Here is a 21475-nt window from a genome sequence, read left to right as displayed (position 1 = left end):
TTTCCTCTATATTGATCTTTTTGATGAGAGAAGCTAATTAATTGTTTTAAATTGCTGGTGATTCCAAATTCTATGCAACTTTGATTTTTTTGGCAAGGAAAAGTGCCGATGTGGCCTCATGAAGCTGAAATATTTTACTTCCTTTTGCATAATTACACTTTTTTTTAAATTTCATTGAATCTAATATTGAGTTTAATTTATTCTGTGTGTTACAATGTTTGGACATTTTTAGGCTCTCTTATGAAAATGACACCGTAACTGATCACAAACATTGTGATGGTTCAGCCCGACCAGAAACCCAATGCCCACCTATTTTATTGTGAATAGCTTTTTCACGTTAAAAACTTTTAAAACGATCCATTTTATTCCATTTCAGAGAGCGAAAATTGCTGAAAAGTGAGTCGACACTAAATTGCGAGCAGCACAAAAACGCAGGCCTCAAATTTCACGGTCGGTGCTCATTTCAGGTCCATTTGCTGATAGCACGCGGCAGGCGAGAAAAGCGTTGATTCAAAGTACAAACGGCCTAGTTACCCATTGATTTATCAGCAAAGTTGAGCGCGATCGGCTACTGATTTTACGAGAGAGAGCAGATAAAAAAGCATTAGTCAAAAATTCATGCAGTCAAATTAATTTCACCCGCCATTTATCACGGCAAAGTTCAAATCGCAATTTGCTATCCAGCGCAAAAACAGCGAACAAAAGAGGGAAATTTTTCTCCCTGCGTTCGGGATTAGAGTGAGAGGTGTCGGCGACAGTGATGGAGCGCAATTTGCGGCGCGAGCGTTGATTAGATTTCGGAGTCATTTACAAAGCAATTTGCATGCAGGTGTTTTCTCCGTCGACGGCTCAATTACGGAAATTACGCGCTGAGAGCGCGCGCGAGGTGAACCGAAGAGAGCGACGGGCGCAATTTGCATGCGCCGACGCCACTCGAGTTTTAATATTTGCTGCAAACAGCGACGTTTTCGGCCTCATAATGCCGCCACCAAAGAGACGCCGGTTAGGTGCGAATACTTATTACTTCGCCTGCCCAAAGAGGGACGGACAGCCCAGGAAATTGAAACGCGCACCACCCGCCAGCAAGCATTACTTTACCGAGGCAGGACCTTCTAAAACGCCGGCCCCAGCCTCTCATTTCCTCTCATGGTGCATCATTCCCGGAGGTTTAAATATAGTTTAATAAAAGACCGTCTTTGACGAAGTTTCTGAGCACACCGATCGATTCTTGAGGGTTGAATTAGGTGAAGTGGATATTTATTGCGACCAAAAAGTCCAGCGCGACGTGCGTAGAACTTTTTTGCCGCCAACACAATATGGACCTATGTGCGAGAACTGCGCATGCGTCAGAGCTGTCTGGATCTGACAAAGATTCGTACAGGTGGTCTCTCTGCAAGTGCTCTAACCAGCTCTCACGCATGCGCAGTTCTCGCATAAAGGTTCGTATTGTTATTGCGGTAAAAAAATTGTACTTATTGTGCTACGCACGCCGCGCTTGACTTTTTGGTCGCAAAAATATCTACTTTACCAAATTCGATACCCTCAAGAATCGATTAGTGTGCTCAGAAACTTCGTCAAAGACGGTCTTTAAAATTTTGATTGGGCGAAAAAATATGGGAGAATTAACGGGGAACATCAGAAAATAATAGGCACTATTTCGCAAAATAACAAGACTCTTTTCCAAACCTGAATGTGCAGAAAGTTGATGAACTAATGTAGCAGTGGAGCATCTAACAACGTGATTCAACTAAAGAAAAGCTAAAAAGCAGAAGCAGAGCGATGGTCTGCGTGTTACTTTTTCTATTTCCCTCACCTACAGGCAACTCCATCGCAAGAAGTATTTGTAGTTGTCTATACTCATTTCTTCAGGATCAAAATAAAAAGGAAAATTGTGTGAATGTGAAACCCTGCTACATGAACCTCGAAATGTCATCCAATTTTTGTTGCAGCCATTAAATAAGAAAGCGTCAATATTTCAAAAGGAAAAACAAGCAAAAAGAAGTAAAGCAGGGATTAGCAAAAGAAAGTTTTTTCTGTTCAAGATTTCCTTCAGAGTGGAAAGTATCTTCTGCTTCGGTGCGGGGCAAAAAAAAAACACGGCCCCCCTCGCCTCACCGCAGATTGCCGGCGGAAAAGGCGCGTTGATGGATGGAAGGACGGCGAGTGGAGAGAGAGAATGCACTGGCTGCGTTCGCGCCTCTTTTTATTGTTCTCTCGCGTTAATCCTGATATTGGATGCGCAAAGTGGGGCATCAACCGCTTTTTATCGGCTGGCCGGCCCAGCGAGCGAGCGCCAGCATTTCAGCCCTGCGCTTTTTGTTAATAATGGTGTATTAACGCGCTGTATCAAGTAGAGAACTTTTTGCACTCGAACGTCCGTGCGGCCAGTGTTTGCCTTCTGTATTCAATATCTCCGGTGTTGTACGTGATGAAAATAAATAAAAGTGTGGAGAGATCTCCTGTAAAAGACTTCTTTGATGGTATGTTTTCTAAAATAATTCGTTTTGTGTTTTGATGTCTGGACACGAGGTTAATTGGAACATTAATCTTTATGGTGCATTGTTGACCGCATCAAACAATCAACTGAATTGATATTATGTTTGTATATTGTAGTCATTTCAATAAAAAATGATGTTTAGGATTGTATGACCTATTTTAAGTTCTGTGTATTTTCAAATGACCACAAATAACATTATTTTAAGACTTTAGAGCCACGTTCTAAATCGTTGAAAACTGTTTAAATCTCTAAATCCTCTGATAAGCCTCCTGAACATATGAAATTGCCAACGTTTGCCTTTAATTTTCGGATTTCTGTGACAAAAATTTGATTTTTCAGGTGTTTTTTTAAACACTTTGGTATTCATAAGAAAAAGTATTTTAATTACATTAACTAAATGCTCTATTTCTACGCAAATATTTAACCAAGATACATAGTTACAAGTAATCAGTTGAAGATAAAGATAAGACAAATTAATCTGAGTGAATTTCTACCAATTTTTGCTGATTCAACAATTAAGTTCTCATTTTATTTGAATTTTGTTATTATTGGCAGCAAATCTTTACAAAATAGAACATCTTGGAAATATACTTCAACATCTATATATGGAGCCCAAAGTTGAGGTCCTTTTGTCTAAAATGCTATCTGAAATTTCCAGCCCGCATGAGACGTGCGATGGTTAAAAGACAGATAACTTCTTGCCAATATCTAAGACACTTTCTACAGTTTTCTCATGTTTTCGTGCTTTGATTTCGATTTTTCTCGTTGCATTCTGTCAACTAGTGTGCGTGGATTTTAAAGGGAATTCTCCATTTATAAAAAAATCATGATTTTCAGGAGTCAGGCAATACCAATTGAAAATAAAACAAAGCTGATTTTCACGATAAATTTTCTCATTCACAGGATATTTTAGAAATGTTTAAGAAGTTGAAGAAACATGATTGTGACTTTTGTAGCTATGAAAAATATATCTTTCTTGGGAGGATACAAATCATATAAAAGCATCTCTTGAAAACGCATTCCATATATCAGCAGCGATAAAACAAATGGCCGAAAGATGATGATTGCGCGAGAGCGGCGAATGATTTGCTCTGCTCGTCGAGATGCTGAGGCATGAAGCAACAACAAAAGTGCCCATTCATTCATTCAATCCGAACGTCGTCTCCTCGTCGGCAGGCGGCGAGCAAGAAAAAGCGGGTGTGCGGGGGCGAAATTATCATTTCCTCGGAGAGCAGCGCGCGGCAGCAGCCAAACATCACATCGCTTGCTTCACATATAAATCATGCCGATTTTTTGGCCGCGCGTCCCGCGATGATTGATGCAGAGGCGGCGCGGGCCCTGCCGAGGAGTATCGGCCGGGATCGAAGTCCCGCGCGCCCCCGCCCCCCGGCCGCCCCGCCGCCTCGGCTTCTTGGCACGCGTCCAACCGAGCCACCGGGCCGATCGATGGCGCCCCTCGCGACGCCTCCCGGGGGCTCCGGGCCGCCTCCGGGGCCCCCGAAGGCGCGCCGGGGCCCAACGGGGCCGGGGCGAGCGGCGGTGGCACCGAGGGCGCACGAGTCGAGCGCCGAGTGAGGTCAAGCTGCGCGCGCCTGGGTGTGTGCCGCAGCCTCCGCCGTCAGTATCAGCGAGGACGCAGCGCCGGCACCACCAGCAGCCACCCTCTTGGTGAGTATCGTGCGCCCTCCGCCCCGAGCACCCCTGCAGCGAGCCACACGCTAACACACACGACAGCCATTCAAATAATGCTACAGTTTTTGGCACCGCATTCCTTTCACTTTTTTTTCTTCCTGAAGATTTTTGTTAAACTTGCTCTTTTCTTTCTAAAATAGGGAATTTTAAAACAAGGAAGTAGTGGTCTCCACCCGATTTTTATAGATTTTTATTAATTAAGATGAACATTAAATTTCGCATAAAATTTTTAAGGCAGTTAATTTTAGTAGACTTATTCCGGCAACTTTCTGAGTTTGGTTTTACTCTTAAACTCTAGGGTTTCTTGTGCAATTAAGACGTTTGTAGCGTAGTATATCTCACGCACAAAAAGGCTTATTTTACTGGAAAAAATCTTTGTAAATAACAAATTTGAATCAAGGAGCAAATGAACTGGATACTATTTTTTAAATAAAATTGTGCCCACCCCTCTGAATTAAGAACGCCCTTATATTAATTGAACATTTTTTCAGTCTTATTTATTTGCTTCGAAAATGACTGATATAAGGTTTAAAATTTTTCTGATTACAACTTTTTTTTCAAACTGTTATTAATTAAAAGAAGACCAGTTAAAGTTTTTTGGTTCAGAAATAATTCGTGAAAATTCGAATTTTTGCACTTGCACTAATACACAATGCTTCCATAACTTCTATAGCCAATTTAGTCAATTCTAGACAATTTTGGCATTTTAAGATTGATATTAGTATGGTTTAAATGGCTTGAATTTGCATTAGTTATGCTCATTTGATGGTCTCGTGACGTTTGAACGCTCAAGTCGATCGCGTCTGTATGCCCCGCTGATAGCCATTTTCTTAGCACAAAAATATTTCACGTTAATAACTAATCTAGAAAGAACTCATAAAAAAATATACAAGAAACAAACCAATCCGAAATTTCCTATCTATCAATTTCAAATATATATATGCTCGTGCAAAGTGTTATCGATTTAAAAAAATTATTAGTTAAAAAATATCCATTTTAAAGTACAGAAAATTTGTCAACCAGTTTTGCCTAATAGAACATTATCTTTTTGCCACATTTTCAGCAATATAAGTATTCAATTTTTCAAACTTATTGCAAAACCCACAATTTCGTCATAAAAATAGGACTAACAATAAAACACGCAGCATTACCCATTATTTTAAATTTCAACTGAATCAATATGCTATGTGTTATACAATATACATTTCTTGCTCTGGCATTAATGCATGGCTGGCATTTCAAAAACCGTTAAAAATTGAAGCCTGCGTGCGTGCAGCACCATTAAAAAATGCCGCGCGAGCACACTCTGCTCGATGCAGCAAAACGCGCGGCAAAAAAGGCGCAGGTTGCAAATTTCGCACGGCAATAGTGAATGTGCGAGGCCGTTGAAAGGATGGATGGAGGCTCTCGTCTCGGAGGCTCTCTCAAAAAATCGAGCCAGATTTGCATGCGCTGCTGCTCGCCGGGTTCGTTCACAATTATTGTTGACACGACCTACTTACACATTACACAGCAGCAGCAGCAACGGCAGAAATTGCAGTGGTCGGAGCTGGTTTTGCGCGCCGCTCCGACTAATTAAAATTTCATCGCGAGCGAGCGGGCAGGCGAGCGAGTGTGCGGTGGTGGATTTGAGCGAGAGGAGCGCGCGGCTCTTTTGTTCGCCAAATGAAAAGGCGCCCGGGCAAACACAAATGCTCCTCTGCGTACCCGCGTATCAATTTTGGATAAGGGTTCCAAATGATGGCCATCAAATGTGCGGAGACGGCCGCGCGCGTTTCCTCGCACGTCAGACGGCTATTGTACGTTAAATCTCTGCGATAAGCTCATTACTTAGACCTCCTTTGAGGATCATAGCGCATGATTTGCATTTGCATTTACATTGGGATTGGTGTGATTCCTCTGTTTCGATCTCTATGTAATTTAATCTAGCCTCTAATACGGCAAGGAATTAATTACAAAAAGTAATGAAACTGTTCAATATAATTTAATGAAATTGATAAGGATTTACAGAGATAAAATTATTGATTATTAAGACACGAAAGAGAAGTGTACAACAGAAATATATTTAAAAAATTGTACAAAATGTTCATAATTTTACGCTTACGGTCTGCAATAAAATGAATGGATTTTGTCAGTTTAACGATCATAAAATGCAATGGGCAAAGCTTTATTTTAAAAAAATACATAGTCTTTTAACCACTGGAGATGCAGTTTATTTCCAATTTAAAAAATGGAAGCGTGTCATTTGCTAAATCGATATGTTTAGCAAAAATTGCCGATTTCAAGTTCTGCTCAACGATAAAAATGTTTCAGATCTGTCTAGAAAATTTACGGTCGTTTTGTATTATTCAAACAATGCAAGAAATTCAGCACGCCTTAAGTACTCTAAAAATAAAAATCATAACGCGAAATTAATTCTTTGTAATGACCACGTCAGCTTTTTGCAGTGGATTTTTAATGAAAGACGTCATTCAGTCCCATAAAAATTTATCTTTTGTGTGTGTCCCACTGGAAGTTTCCTTTTGAATACGAATAAAAGAGCCCATTGTCCTCGACGCTTCAATTCCGACGCAGGTGCGAAAATGCAGATTTCCGCTCCGTCCGCAGGATCAAAATTGATCAGCAAAAGGGAGAGTAACCCGGCAAGATGTGTCTAATGAGCATAGCGAGTTTGTCTTTGCCTTCGCACGCGCTCTTTCAGCAAACAAATGGGAGGGATGCGAGCGGCAAGAGGCCTTACGGTCTCATTTGGAGTTTGCCCGCCCGACTCGCTCGCACACAGCCGCAAATAACAAACGACGGATTCGTGATCGATGCCGAAAGAGACGCAGCTCCTCGCTCAGCTCTTGTGTAATTTTTGCCCGTGCACGCAGTTTGTGCTGCTGCTTTTCTCGCCCAGAGGCTCTTATACCGATCGGGAAAATTGCTTCTCGGCCGTGCACAATATTTTGCCATTCCGCATGCAGACCTCTGCTCCGAACCCTCCGAACAAAGTTTGCCGCGAGTAGGTATTAGACGTCTCGCCGGGATTCTGTAACCTTGTTTCGCGATTTTATTATAAGTCCTCCAATTTGTACGGCAGAGTTTGGAGAATAAAGGACGCTTAATAAATTATTCACCTCCTGTTTATTAGGTTTTGCCTCAAGATGCAAATTGAATGCGAATGAAATGACCAAAACCCTTGAGGGCTGGAAACCAAATCAATTATTCAAGTAACCTAAATGTAAACTTTATTAAATTTTCTTGGTTTCAAAATTAAGTTCGCAAATGGGATAGTATTTCGTGTCCTTTAAAATGCTCATAGATCAGAGCGAGAACTTTTCTCCTGTAATTTTTGTTATGCAAGAAGCAGCTTCAAATAAAGAATGGAATTTTGGGTTTCTGTTCTATTAAGATCAGCGAGGGCCAGATGAGCGATGAAATTGGTTCCCACTGCGCAGATCCAAGATGGCGTCTGAATGTGGGAAGCAAAAAGCTCTCTTTGGATTGCCGTATGAGTGTCGAGAGTTTGTTTTTACGTTCCAAAAGACACGATTAGTACAAGTAATGCAAATTATACGTCACAATATTGACCATAACTGGCTTCTTTTCGAGCATTTTGACGTGACCGTTTTTTCGCGCTATTCTCTATACCGGACGCCATATCCGCGCGTTGCATGAATCTGGACCCCGCTGATTAAGATGAATTTTTGTTACAGGGAATTTTTTCGCAAAGAGTGTCTAGTGTTCTTGAAATTTTCTATCTTTCCGATAAAAATAAAATCATTTTAAAATTAAGAGGATTATAAAATTTTTAGAAATGTTTCAAATTATGGAAATTGAAATACGTGATCTGTTAATCAGCTTGAGACATTCAGAGCAATAAAAATAACCATGATGGACACAAAAATACCTTTTATAATTCAATTTTGAAACATTTACCACATGATGAATTTAATCCCCCAAATTAAACATTTTCTTCTTTTGATTGTTTAATTTTTCTTGAATTCAATAAAATTATAACGCAAAATAAAACGTGGCATCGTCCTAAGAGTTTCCTTGTCAGTCGATCGTTTTCAATGGCTGGTGAACTAAATCCTTTTCAGGCAAACGTACAGATCATATAGACGAATCGAGTTTTTTTTATCAATTTCACTTGATTAAATGTGGGATGAAATCTTGTCGGAGTTAATCCGGTCAAATTTGGGTAAATTAGGTGCGGCTCCCCAAGGAGAGAGGCTTCGTCATTTGAAAACTAGTTTAGCGTGGGAAGAATTTAGTTTAAAGAGCTCATCTAGCCGGAGGAAATCTGCAAAGTTTGCGAGCGCATCCACCCCGCTCTAAGTGAGCCTCTTTAATCGTAAAAAAGTAAAAAAGGCGGGCACACTGCTCTCGAGCTGGTTTTTACGGCCGACCACTCGGTGGCCCACTTCGCCGCGCTGCTGCATGCTGACGCTCGACAGGCCAAACTAACTGCGGCAATTATGCAAATAAATCTATTTAGGAAGCATAAACAACACTTTTCCTCGTGTTATAATTGCGCTGCAGAGGCCTAATTTAATTTGCAGCGCCTAACTAATTTATAATTCTGTGCCCCGACGGGGAGACTGACGCCCCTTCACGCGGGATTCACGTTTTAAATCTTGATTTCTCGCGGGACGAACGAACTCTTTTATTCGGTTCATGCGGAAATCATCCGAGCGAGATGAATCTCTCATTATTATGCAAATAAGGAAAGATTTGATAAAATCTTCAGCGCCTCGCTCTGTCACTCCAACTCTTTGTCTGCTTCTTTTATTTGCACACGGTGCAAAAGTAAATTAAGATTTAATCTTCAGGGTCATTACTGCGATCCATACTCGCCGAGAGTAATTATATTAATTACAAAAGCCACCGCCTCATTATTAATTACACGCCTCCACGCAGAGTTAATCCTCTTTTTGGCTTAGAAAGAACGAGACAGCTTCCGAGAACCAGAAATTTGAATTTCTTTGAACCACGACGTTGTGTCTGCAGGAGAAGTTTTGCGAGGGGCGGCCGGTCAGTCGGCTGCTTTCAGGGGTCGGTAGACAATTAAAAGTAAACGGCGGGCACAGAGAGAGCCAGAGAGACGAGGATTGCGCCGGCAGCTGTGTCTCTGTTTATTGATTAGCCGGCAGCATTGTTCTCTCATCTCGCTCGAGTTATGTGTGACCCCGGTCTCGTCGGCTTCAAGCTCGTCGCGCGGACAACAAAACTGTGGCAGTCTTGACCTTGCCTTTTCCTCTCTTCCTCCCTTTTGGCGAATTATGAAATGCTGCTGAAAATTTCACGACAGCTTGGCTTGGTAAGCTGGACGCAAACAATTTTCGCTGGGCTCGAAAGCCGCTTTTGAAAAGAAGCAGAATAGTCTTTTCACTCTTTTGTGCTGCACTGCTTTCATGATTTATTCTCGGCATTCGTAACGACCAGTTTATTCATTCCCTGTGCGCCGTTTTGACGAATCGCGCCGACTACGAACAACTACTCGCCTCTCGCAGAGGCGTACGTGTGTGTTTACACTAGCCGGATAATCGTAAACACTGCTGGCTGCTCTCTCTTGCCGCCGCCCCTGTTTTTTTTCGACCTGAACAAACGCCGGATTTCTCGTTTATTTGCTCGCGAAAAATTCATGCCGGCGCCACTAGAAACATAAAACTGCACAGCGACACATCATATGGCATAAAAAATGCACGAATTAACCCGAAATTCAACTCTCCGAGGAGTGACCCTTAAAAAGTCTTTTAATTTTTCAACCCTCACTCGCACCAAGTGAAATTCATTTTTTATTTCTCGGGGAAAGTTTTCTTTTTGGCCGGGGCTCACCGTCATTTTTGTCTAGGGGCCTCCAGAATTGGGCCATTTTTATTTTTACTCGCGGCAGCAACGGCGGCGCCAACTTTAGATGAGAAAGGGGATTATTAAGGTCCCCGGCCCAGCCGTCGGTTTGTTATTGAGGTTCCGCGCACAAAGTTGCCAAAGCATGTGCCCGTGTTTGCTAAGCCTTTCTAATCCGAGACTTGAGCTCCAATTTTTTCACCCGCGCGCCAGTAAACTGACGTTGCTAAATTTTCGGGGGCTGCACAGCCACGCGCGGCACCGACCAGCAGCTAGGGTGCAGAGGAAATCCGTTTGGAATGTGAGACACTCCTGGAGATGCGGTCCCTTAGATCAATAAATGCGAGGAGAGAAAATTCGATATTTTGCCATTATGGTTACTAACGGTCAAAATTTTCAATCGACTTATTCAAGATATTTTTCCAACACACGCAACTTAAATTTTGGGATCGCGTTTTTAAATGCAACTTGCAGCGTGTTTTATGCATTAGTAAAATTACTTTATTATTTATTCCCCTAGAATGAAAAGATAAGACATCGTCTGACAGTAGTTTTTTGTCAAAAGTAAAAGAAAAACTTGAACCTTTATATTTTTTGTGTTTCAGTAGTGTTTGCAGTTTACAGTGACGGTTGAAGATGAGTATAACTGATGGAAATTATCCCAATAATTGGGTCGTGGAAAGTGGTGTGATTTCTAGAAAAACTTTAAGCAAATACAGTTCTACAAAATACGGGAAAAGCGAAAATTCATACTTTTAAAATCAATTATTATGAGGTACTCGTGGTCCTCTCAAGTAAAACTCCAATATCAAAAAGAAATTATAACATTTTAAAACAAACTTATCAAATCTAGCAAGCGCAGGAACAAACAGTGTAAAAGATATGAATTGTTTATTTCCCCTTGACTAGTAAAGAACATTTCGGCTCTTGAACTCTTAATCAGCAAGCCTAGAAGCTGTACTTTTTCTTGTAAATTTTCGGAGATCTCAATGCAAAATGATTTTATGCTTTTTTATTATTGAACGTGACAGTAAATAAATTTGATATGCAACTCCTTTGGCACATCTGATTATTATTATTTATTTTCACACTTAATCACAAATACATTAATCTTCACCAACAAAAAATTAAAAAAATGTCTAATTAATGTCGTTCATGTTGCAGATGCTGTTCCCGAGCGGCAACCGGTGATGGGCGGTTGGCGCGAGGTGGGCGTGATCGCCGTGCTGGTGGCCGCCGCGGCCGTGTGCCCGACGGCCGCCAACCCGGACGCCAAGCGGCTCTACGACGACCTGCTGTCCAACTACAACAAGCTGGTGCGTCCCGTCATGAACACGTCGGACGTCTTGCGCGTCTGCATCAAGCTCAAGCTCTCGCAACTCATCGACGTGGTGAGTATACATTCAAGAGAAAATTGAAATTTTCAGACGAAATCCGCGTCTCCAGGACCTGCAATTTATCTGATTATGAGTTGCACTCTGGCTATAATTGCATCGGACGCGCCCCCGGCGGAAATTTGACTGATGGCCGCCTTAATTGCGCCCGGATTAATCAATCTCTGGATTAATCACGTTAGCCCTCTCTATACGGGAGAGGACGGGAAATTTATTGGCGGTTGCCTCTGACATTTTGATGTATTTATTCGCAGCGCACGTATTATATCAGGTCAGCTGTTTGTTGTGACAACGGATCAAATTAATTGCGATATGCATTCGTGTTTATTTGTTTTGCAAACTTGTTTGGCGCAACACGTCGTGTATATGAATCATGCGAAACGGCTGAGCTCGACTGAGCATATATTATTGGAAATTGGCTAGTTTTTTTTATTCAAACGTCAAAATTAATTATTATCATAGAGTCCAAATTTTGCAAGCGAATATTAATTAAGCTTTATGAATAGTATCAAAATTATTCCTAACACTATGAAACATTGAAGGGAAATTGGCCAAGCGATGCTTTGACAAAATTTCCCAAACATTTTTCAAACATCTCGAGGTGGTGTTCATATTGGGAATAAATTAAACCAATTAATTTATTTTCAATATTTTTCATGTGTTTTTTTTTTGTCTAGAATGGACTCACATTTGCCCAAGAATTTTTTTAATCATTATATGAATTGAGAAATCTTTAAATTATTTGCAATTTATCATGGTTGGGAGTTTCAAATTTTTAAGAAACTATTTAAAATTGTTAAAAACATTTTTAATATTAGATATTAATGATTTTTTCCAGGATGGTCGTTTAAATTGGTTAAAATGAAAAGGCGAGCGTATGATAAATTTTTTGCTAAGACATAATATATGAAACCCATGAAACCATAATATATTGGAAAAATTTTGCAGCTGAATTCCATTTGCTCGCATCAGAAAAAAAGGAAATTACTCCAGGAATAAATTCTGAGTGAAATTCGTTTGAACACTCTCCCCAAAGGAAATATCACGTATGCGTGCGGATTAGTTAACATTATTTATTAATCAGTTGCGTATGCACAAAGCGATCGAGTTGTTATAACCGGAATAACACACGCTGACCGCGGATCGCAAAAACGGTTGGTCATGCAGTAATTAAATTTGCGCCGATCGCTCGCCATCCATTAGACTAAATGGGTTTCGATTACATTTTAATCCGAGCCGCATGCATAGTGTGTTTTCACAAGAGCCGCGCGAATATTAATTAGTCGGAGGAAACGAAACTAATCCGACGTCGGCGGCAAATACAACGGAAAGGAGGCGTGCGCGGCGCAGATTTCCGCCTCCCGCACGTATCGGCGCCTAGCCACGTGCACCACGCCGGATAATTCGATCGTGCGTGAAGAATGATAGGAGGCGACAATAATTAAAATATCGCCGCGTCTATTGTGTGTTTGTATGTGTATGCGAGTAATCCAGTGCGACAACACGTTCGATTGCTAAACGCGCGTGCATTAGTGCCAAGCGAGCGCGTAATGAGGAAACACTGCTGCTGCCCGAGCACAAAGGCAGGCCACATCCAAATGCGCTGCTCCGGCTTTGCCGATGGACGTTTGTCGCCCCAACTCAATCGAATTTTCGGCGTTTGCGGGTCAGCTATGCGTATTCCCTTTTGCGGTTGTAGTGGCTCTGTGCCGTTCTGCTGGCTGAATTTGTTATCAGTAACGGGGCTTACGGCTGTGAAATATAGGACCTTTTAATCGGATTAAAGAATTTTTGCCTCTTTCGGATCTAATTGCAATTTTGCTGCAGTGGTTATCATCATATAAATTTAATTGAGTAAAAATTGTACAATACAAAAAAGACTCTTACACACGATGAAAAGCTCAACATTGGATGTTTAACCATTTATATTCTTTTGATCTAGAATATATATTTAGCTTAGAAGTCAACACTCGAGATTGGATATTATGACAGAAACGGGAGAACGTTTTTTGAGCAACGAATGATATTTAATTTAATTTCCTTTATTTGCATTACACAGCGGTACAAAAATCGAAGCTTCTCCATTTCTGTCCGCGCATTTACAAATGAGTCTTAAACAACAAAATAATTAATAACAATAAAGAAGAAACATAGTGTTAACATTTCGTTATGTTTGTGTATCAAGCGAGTGTGCGTGTTTTGCTACATTTGATGCTCTGAAATTGAGATATTCATCATAAGTATAAAATTTGTTAGCATAAACAAAATTCTTTAACTGCTTTTCGTATTCGTCTAACTGCTGCTCGCCCCGAATCTGCTCAGGAAGTTTATTATACAAATTTAGCATGTAAATTTTTGGATTTCGAGAAGCCGCCGGATTTCGAGAACCTGGGAGGGCACAAAATAATTATCTCTGGAGCGAGTGTTGTATCCGTGCACCTCCCTAACTAGCTGAAAATAGTGATGATGACGACGCACAAATTTGCAACATTGCAATAGAAATATGGAAAAGACAGGCAACAAATCAAACTTCTCGAACCATGGTTTCGCTGACTCAAGCGGCGCAGGAGAGCCAATAATATAGCATGATTCTTTCACAAGATGGATTTAATTTTTAATTTAAAGTTATTTTGTTAGTTTCCTCAAGGCAGAAAAATTAAAATTGACTATTATGATAATCAAAACACCTTTTTAGAGGTCCCCAAGGAAATTAACTTTTGTCAAAGTTCATGAAGTTTTTAGCTTTCGTTTTCGGGAAACTATAAAACTTTTAACTTGAAAGATATAGAATTTTTTTATCCTATTGCAAATGATATTACCGATAAATTTAGGGTTCAAAAAAATCAGTAATGCAAAATCTGCATACCATTCGACTTATCTTGTTTCCCACTTCTTACCAGTAGTTTTTAATAAGGGAAAGCACACTTTTAGTGACATGGTGGAGGTCGAGAAAGGTTTGATGGCGTCTGATTTTTGCAAATTAAACCGTTAGAAGATGCAAAATGAGGTTGAAAGTTTCATAGTAAATTTCCTCTCAAATTAAAGTGAAAATATAACCTCTAAAAAAATTTCACATTCCTCAAAACTAATTTTTTCAAAGGGGTTTTATTTTATTAAAAATTTAACTTGAAATTCACAAAAAACTCATTTTTTTAACACGGCTCTATTCACCATGAATTTCGGAGTTCGTTTCATCGGGCTTGTCATTGATTTTGACAGACTGGTAAAAATTCAAAACCGTAGTGTCATTCATCCTGTCCGCTCAACAGCAAAGCTTTTATTCAAAGAACAGGCGATCTCTGAATGCAGTCTCATCCACGCCACAGCAGTCCTCCCAAGGGTTGAATGTTCTAATTGAATTAGGCAGGAAATTGAATTAAAAAAGAGCCATTTTTGGCTTCTCTGTATGCATGTAAAATTAAAAGTTTTGCCGCTAATGAGCACAGTCATTATCAGAGCACGCACATTACGAATCCCTTTCGCCGGCGCCAAATCTGCTGCAAATGTGCAGGGGAATGAATATTTGGCAGCCGCTGCCACGCGATTTTGGCGTGATTCCGCGCGACGAGGTGCAACTTTTAATGAGAGCACCAGAGCAGCCGCCCTACTTTCCCTGCCAGCCAGCATTTGGTTTAATTTTGTGCCGCGCTGCAAATAAATTCCGTCCTCTAATGTGTGTCTCTCTGCTCCTTCGCTCGCTCTGCTGTGTTTTGTTTAACGACGACAACGAACAGAGCAGTTCAGCTGCACGGCGGATGAAAATTTAATGAAACGGAAGCTGCACCTGAACCGCTCCACTGTCCAAACGGCTGCTTGTTGCTTGATTGAGTGCGCTCTATCTTTTAATAAAGCGCAGCCGATAATTCTCTGCGAGGGCAAACGATGCTCGTTACTAACCAGCGCTCGTATAGACCGGGGAAAAAAGATGAGCCCAAATTTTACAGCCGCTGCCGTCATAAAGCGTCTCGTGCATTATTGATAAGAACAAACTCGCGGTGAGCCGAACCTGTCCAATTTGGACGGACGAAAAACGAGCATCGATTTGCTATTTGCTTGGGCTATAGCCGCGGGCCCGATGCTCTCTGCGGGTCAGCCATCTGAAATTTTCTATACCAGTTCAACTTGTTGATATTCTAAGACAGCAGCAAGATATCCGAATTTTGTTTCTATTGATTTACGTAAAAATATGCATTCGTCGAAATGCATAACAAGTTTGGACTCGGTAGGTTTTCAATTACATACAATCACAAAAATCGGAAGATAAAAAGGTTGGGGCACATGAATTATTGACCACAGGAATGGAAAGCTCGTATATTTTACTTCAGAGAGCATCCAAATCAGGTCGAATTCAGCCGAAAGAGCAGCAAATTTTCTTTTTCATTTTGGTTTCTTCATTTTTCGTTCCATTTTTCCTATCTCCCATGCTTCATTTGTCATTGATTTTCAGCCACAGGGTCCCGAATAGTACGAATTCTTCGTAGAATTTAACCAAAATACTTGCTTTGATAAAAATGACACTACCAGTGATAGTTTCCTTATCTTTGAGGATTTATTAACTTGTTTAAATGTAATGTACTAAGAGGAAACATTGAAGTGGCCTGATAAAAAGGTACATTATTTATTTAAAAACCAACAAGTATAGAGCATTTTAATAAGTTCATGCAACACCTCTGGCATGAATTACAGCTGCGAGGCGGCGAATTACCGACTAAGTGGTGAAAAATGCTCCAACTTGATCAAAGGCGGCGATTTACACCTGCTCTCTCGCGGCTACCGGGATTAAAGTCTTGCACCCTACGGTGCCCGAAATGCAGAAGCACCGCGCGCGAACAGAGGGCCGCCCTCATCCATAATAAGCCGGCGTAAATTGACTGGCCCTTTGAGCAGGCGAGTGGCCACGGGGGCTCATGCACTATTTACGCGGCAAAAGCCAACTCACACTGCATAATCTGCGCCCAGGGAGCGCAGCTCCCAACGCAGCCAACGCCAAACAAAAGCAGGAGAATCAAAAAACAAACCGTCACCTCGTTTCCTGCTTCCAATCAGCAATTTCGTTTTGTTACTGTTGGCGAGTTGCGGGAATTCCGCTGATAATGAGCCTGTGGCCCCTCGCAATTTCCCGGCGCCGGCCCGTGTTTGCCTAATTTACGCGGTCACCCCGTGATTAAGGGTTATTGTTTCGCATTCCAGAGAGCCTCTCTCATTAATGGCCTTCTTTCGCCGGCAACGGTGCTGCAGTACATTTTGCCGAGCTCTCTCTCTCTGCTCGTCCTGGATATAAATTTCCTAGAGAATTAAAGTATTTAAGAAACGGTGTCATCATGCCGTATAGTAGCTGTTGAATGTTGGTCATATATATTGCTATGTGAACAAATTTTTAAGCTTTTATAACTTATTTTCTTTTGAGGATCTAACTAAAAATTGCACATCATTGGTAAGCTGACCGAGGCATTGGTTTTTCTCATAATGCAGTCAGTGGAATGCCTGGAAATATTTGGTTGCAACCATGGAATTCCCGAAAATATTTCATCAATAAGATGATCTGTTTATGAAATCAATTTTTTGAGCTAAAACACTGATTTTTTTCTGCTTTCGATTGTAAATTGATGAATTGAACACGGAACAAAAAATATCGGCGATGAGCATTTTATGATGAAATTTAAACAAAATTAAAGTATCGAAATTAAGCAATTGGGTGTTAAATAATTAGCAGTGAACAAATTTTAAATTATTAAAAAGGGCATTCATAGAGAATTCACTCTAGTTTAATCATTGGATTTTTAAACTTAAAATGTTCTTGAAGCTGTTTTAGTTTCTGCTGTAGCAGGACAACGGCTACATTTTAAAAGGTTCCTCGTGTAATTTTCGTTACTTAAAGAATACTTCTATCAGATATCAAATCACACTTTCTAAAAGCATAAAAGTATTGCTCTTTCAAGGATTGAACTGAAGGGCCCTCTAGTTGTAAGTATGCAAATCGAAGCTAGGAAGAATTTTGTTCCCTTTAATCTTTTAAAACGATATTCCCGGCTTGGCTTTAACTTTTAATAAGCTCAGGACTAGGAACAATTAATTCTGTCAAAACGAGTAGGTTGGAAATCCCATTCTCATCGCACAACCAGCAGGATTTACTGGGTTTACTCAAGAATTAGCACCTGGCGAGTAATTCATTTCGCAATTTTCGCGCAATTCAAGTTTTACTCCGACCGCACAGTTGGCGCTATTATGAGAAGCCAGTTTCCCAGCACATTTCGTTCAGCGTTGTGCGAATAACAGACACAGTAATTGAATTCAAGCCGCGCACTCCTGCACACAGCCAGCCAGCTCTGCGCAATGTGTATTCGCGTGGCGGCAGTGAGCAAAATCATACTCGCTCTCACACAATGTGGCCCGGCGCAATGCTGCTCAAGCACGGCAATTTAATATTTAGATCACAATCCAGCGGGCAAATTTAGTTTAGCCCTTGACGGAGGAAAACCGCGGAAACCACCAAATTTGGGCCATTGTGAGCTGACTTGCTCATTGCTCAAATTAAACTTGAATTCTTCTGGCACAAAAATTTCCCCTCGTGAAGCATCGCCTTTACGAATTTGTTGCGGCAACTTGCGCCATAAAACATTCCGAAACAGTCTCTGTTGATGTGCAGCGCCAAGAAAGAGGCAAAGTTTCCTTATCGCTTGGCTGCATGCGAATGATGACGCAAAAGCTGCTCCCCTGATGCGCGAGGGGTGACAACAGGGAAATTATTTTGCTCATGTATTCGATTTCATCGACAGGTGCGCGGGAAAACGGGAAAGAGCGGCGGAATTGATTTAAATTGCAAATATCGCGGACATGAACGGCCACGATTTGCAATTCGACGCGTGGCCGCAACATTTGCTTTTAATTTTGTACCCGTTTGACTTCCCTTCCTGCTTGTTAGCATAAATTATATGAAATGAAGTCGTCTGCCGCCATGATTTCTCATTCACCTCCGGAAAACTTTTGTGAAACGCACTTAATTTGAACGGATGGCGAAAGTACGTAGAGAATGCTAAAGAGCTTTAAGCCTTGGTTGAAATAAGATGCTTTTAGCTCGCTTCAAAGTTTCCCTCGGCTCTATGTTGAAAGACTGATTTCGTTCTGTAAAAATACTGTACAATTTCAACCATTGTATTGTTTAATTGTTAATTTTATGTTATTAAATACAAGTTAATAAAGTTGACATTGATAAAAAACATTTCCAGCTTGATTCTCATTTGATTAAATATTTAATTTTGCTTTTATTAGTTTCATAATAGACGATTTAAAGTTTTAAAGTTGCTATAAATGTTTTCATATATCTCTTGTGCGTTCTGAATTGATCGAACAGGATCCGTCCGTGTAATTGAATTAACTAACGAGACAGGTCTTTCTGGTTTTGAATTTGAGCCGGTCGCACTGAGGAGGGGTGTGCGGTGGTGCGTCCGCAAACTAGGGTTCAATTAACGGGTGGCCAGTTGGCCATTAAAAGGCCGTAGTGCGGACTCATTAAGTCATTAATTAGCGAAAAAGGCGTGCACAGCTCGTAGTTGGCGGCGACGGGGCGTACCAAGCCTGCTGGCAAATCGCGCAGTTAGATTTGCTCTCGCCGCATTGCGTTTTATTTTTATTTCCGCGTCTGCTTGCTTTGATTCTGGCAGGACATCTCAGAAAATTGATGAAAAACTGTTGGCGGAAGCGAAACGTGTCGCTCTCTCACTCGGCGAGGATTACAATTTTTTAAGTGCTTTCTGGTCCGATTGAGTGAGTTGCGCGACGAGCTCTTCAAAATCGGTGAAACGTTTCCGCCGGAGAGCTTTTTTTGAGCGGCGGCGTCATTTGTCAAGCAGTGTTTGCGACAAAATTGTGAATAATTTTTACAAGCTCGCGCAACACGCTCATCAAATTCTGGAAACATTACTGCGACGACTTACGGCCTGCGCACTAATGAACGGCGAATGTTCAAAAAAGTATATGAACAAGCTCGACGCACACCATACACGATGATTTTTTACGACAGCTCGCTGGGATAAAAACTCCTCCGCCTCCAACGCTTTTTGCCGCCGTTAATCCATCGTGAAGCCAGAAAGTTAACATGGGCCAAAGCAGAGTGGAAGGGCAATCCGCAAATGTTAAATCAAGCACGAAGCTCTCGTATTTTTTTTTTACTCCTCGGCATTTAAACTGACTCTTTTGATGAATGGTGAGTGGCGAGCTCTGACGGTCAATGGCAAGGTTTCTTTCGAAGGTCTGCCTCGATTCCAGTGGAAAACTATTTTTCATGTTTGAGTAGGAAATGATTTCGGACGGAAAGATTGAAAGCCAATATTTGTTTGTGCATTAGGCCGGCTGATGAGGGTTTGATAGCCGAAACATCCGCACTGCATGGAAAAGCAGATTTTCGATGAAAAAATATGATTTTGCGGAAATTTTAGGCATGTGCAAAACCGATAGTTGGCAATTTTTCAGTGGCCCATAAGCTTGGTACACAGAAACCATAATAATTTATAAAGTACTTTGGAGCATTTTTAAAAATATTTCATTGAAATCGATTGTAATTTCCTAGTTACTTTCGGTAAAAATGATTAATCGATGATTTGTTAAGACATTTCACCTAAATGATTATCAAATTTTTCGATTTTTTTTGTGGTTTGTAAAATGCTTGTAAATTAAAGGTACTGCAGCCTTTTCAAGTCCTCATTTTCGAAACTTTCGCACTCATCACTTTGGAAACAACGAACTTGTAAAAAAACACGTTTGAATTTGGATTTTTTTCTATTTTATTTAGTGTTCATTTTTTATGATCGGTTCACCTCTTATGAGATTGCAAAACTACTCGCGAAAACTTTGTGTCAAAACAACATCATAAACAAATAAAATGGGCCCTATTATGGAAGTAGAAGCCGAGTCCAAAAAAGAACCAGCTCATGTTGTTGCCCCCGCACCTGAGTCTTTTTTTGAAACGCTAGACATTCGTCACGTGAAATTAATTCACGCATGCTGGGAAGGTGAAAACCAGCAATCAGCGAGTCGGAAAGCTTTCGTAATCCTCCCAAAACCGAATGTAATCGTCATTGTTATGCAAGAAAATTAAAAGTAGGTGCAAATCAGCCCGCACTCGTCCCCAAACATCGCTCAGATTCTCACAATTGCGCTAAAAAATGCGAGCCAACGCCTTGGATTTTTCTGAGACAGACTAATTTTTGTCTCAAAGTATAGCGTCAAACAGTTTATGCAGGTAATGGATTAAAAAATCAGTTACATTCTGCAAAGATCGACTGTTTTTGCGCATAATTACCTTAGGAATATCAACACCACATGCACGCGCGTGTAACGGATGCCCTGCCTTCCTGCGTTAAGGCGTGAATCAGAGTGTGAAGGCTTTTTCCCTTTTGAGGCCGGCGTAAATCAAAAAGATGGTTGGAGTTTTTTGCCGTTTCAATTGCGCCCGCGGCACAGAAACACGCGGCGATTGTGTGTGGGAAAACGGGCGGCCAGCGGGCGCAGTTCCGGTGCGAATGAATCTTTTGAGCAGAAGACAAGAGTAATTGGAAACGCCGTGTAAAGTGTGATTTATGGAGTGGCCGCACATAAAACCAGTCTTTTGGTCCCGCGCGTGTGTCGAGCAGACAAACAAAGCCGCCCACGCGTTCTACCACTCTTGCACTGACGATTTAATATCGCGCCGCGCTCACCCCTAGAGCTATCGATCTAAAATAAAAATCCATTCGCCCTAAATGGATTCTCACCTGATGAGCTGCTGGCTCTCCGGCGCAAAATTTCTCTCGAGCCGTTTAATTTCCGCCCTGCCGAGCCGGCCACCGCTAATTTCGTGTTTGCTTTCATTCAAAAAGAGCGAGCTATTTGTTGTTTACAGCGACCGCACGCCCACTCGCCTCTCCTCTTTCATGAATGAACACCCAGCAAACCAGCCAGGCAGCCAGCGAGAAGCAGGAAAATAACTGCGTGTGTAACAACCAACTTTCATTTCGGCCTTAATAGCCCCTTTACTTTTTCACGGACAGCAACATCCGTCTCGGCGTGACGTTTATTATTT

At 41.2% G+C, this 21475-nt stretch overlaps 1 protein-coding gene across 3 annotated transcripts in view; it reads left to right on the top strand.

Moving 5' to 3' along the window:
* The first annotated feature begins 3823 nt into the window (after positions 1–3823).
* Positions 3824–21475, top strand: part of nAChRalpha4 (nicotinic acetylcholine receptor alpha4) — a 51672-nt gene continuing 34020 nt past the window's right edge. For all 3 annotated transcript variants that reach the window (XM_065492611.1, XM_065492612.1, XM_065492610.1), the window contains exons 1-2: positions 3824–4165; positions 11189–11415. In XM_065492611.1, the coding sequence (XP_065348683.1) occupies positions 11215–11415 (201 nt within the window). In that variant the 5' untranslated portion in view covers positions 3824–4165; positions 11189–11214. The remainder of the gene's footprint in view (positions 4166–11188; positions 11416–21475) is intronic.

The sequence above is a fragment of the Cloeon dipterum genome, chromosome X (assembly GCF_949628265.1).
Source record: "Cloeon dipterum chromosome X, ieCloDipt1.1, whole genome shotgun sequence".
NCBI classification, from domain to species: domain Eukaryota; kingdom Metazoa; phylum Arthropoda; class Insecta; order Ephemeroptera; family Baetidae; genus Cloeon; species Cloeon dipterum.
This window is presented reverse-complemented; position numbering and strand designations above follow the sequence as displayed.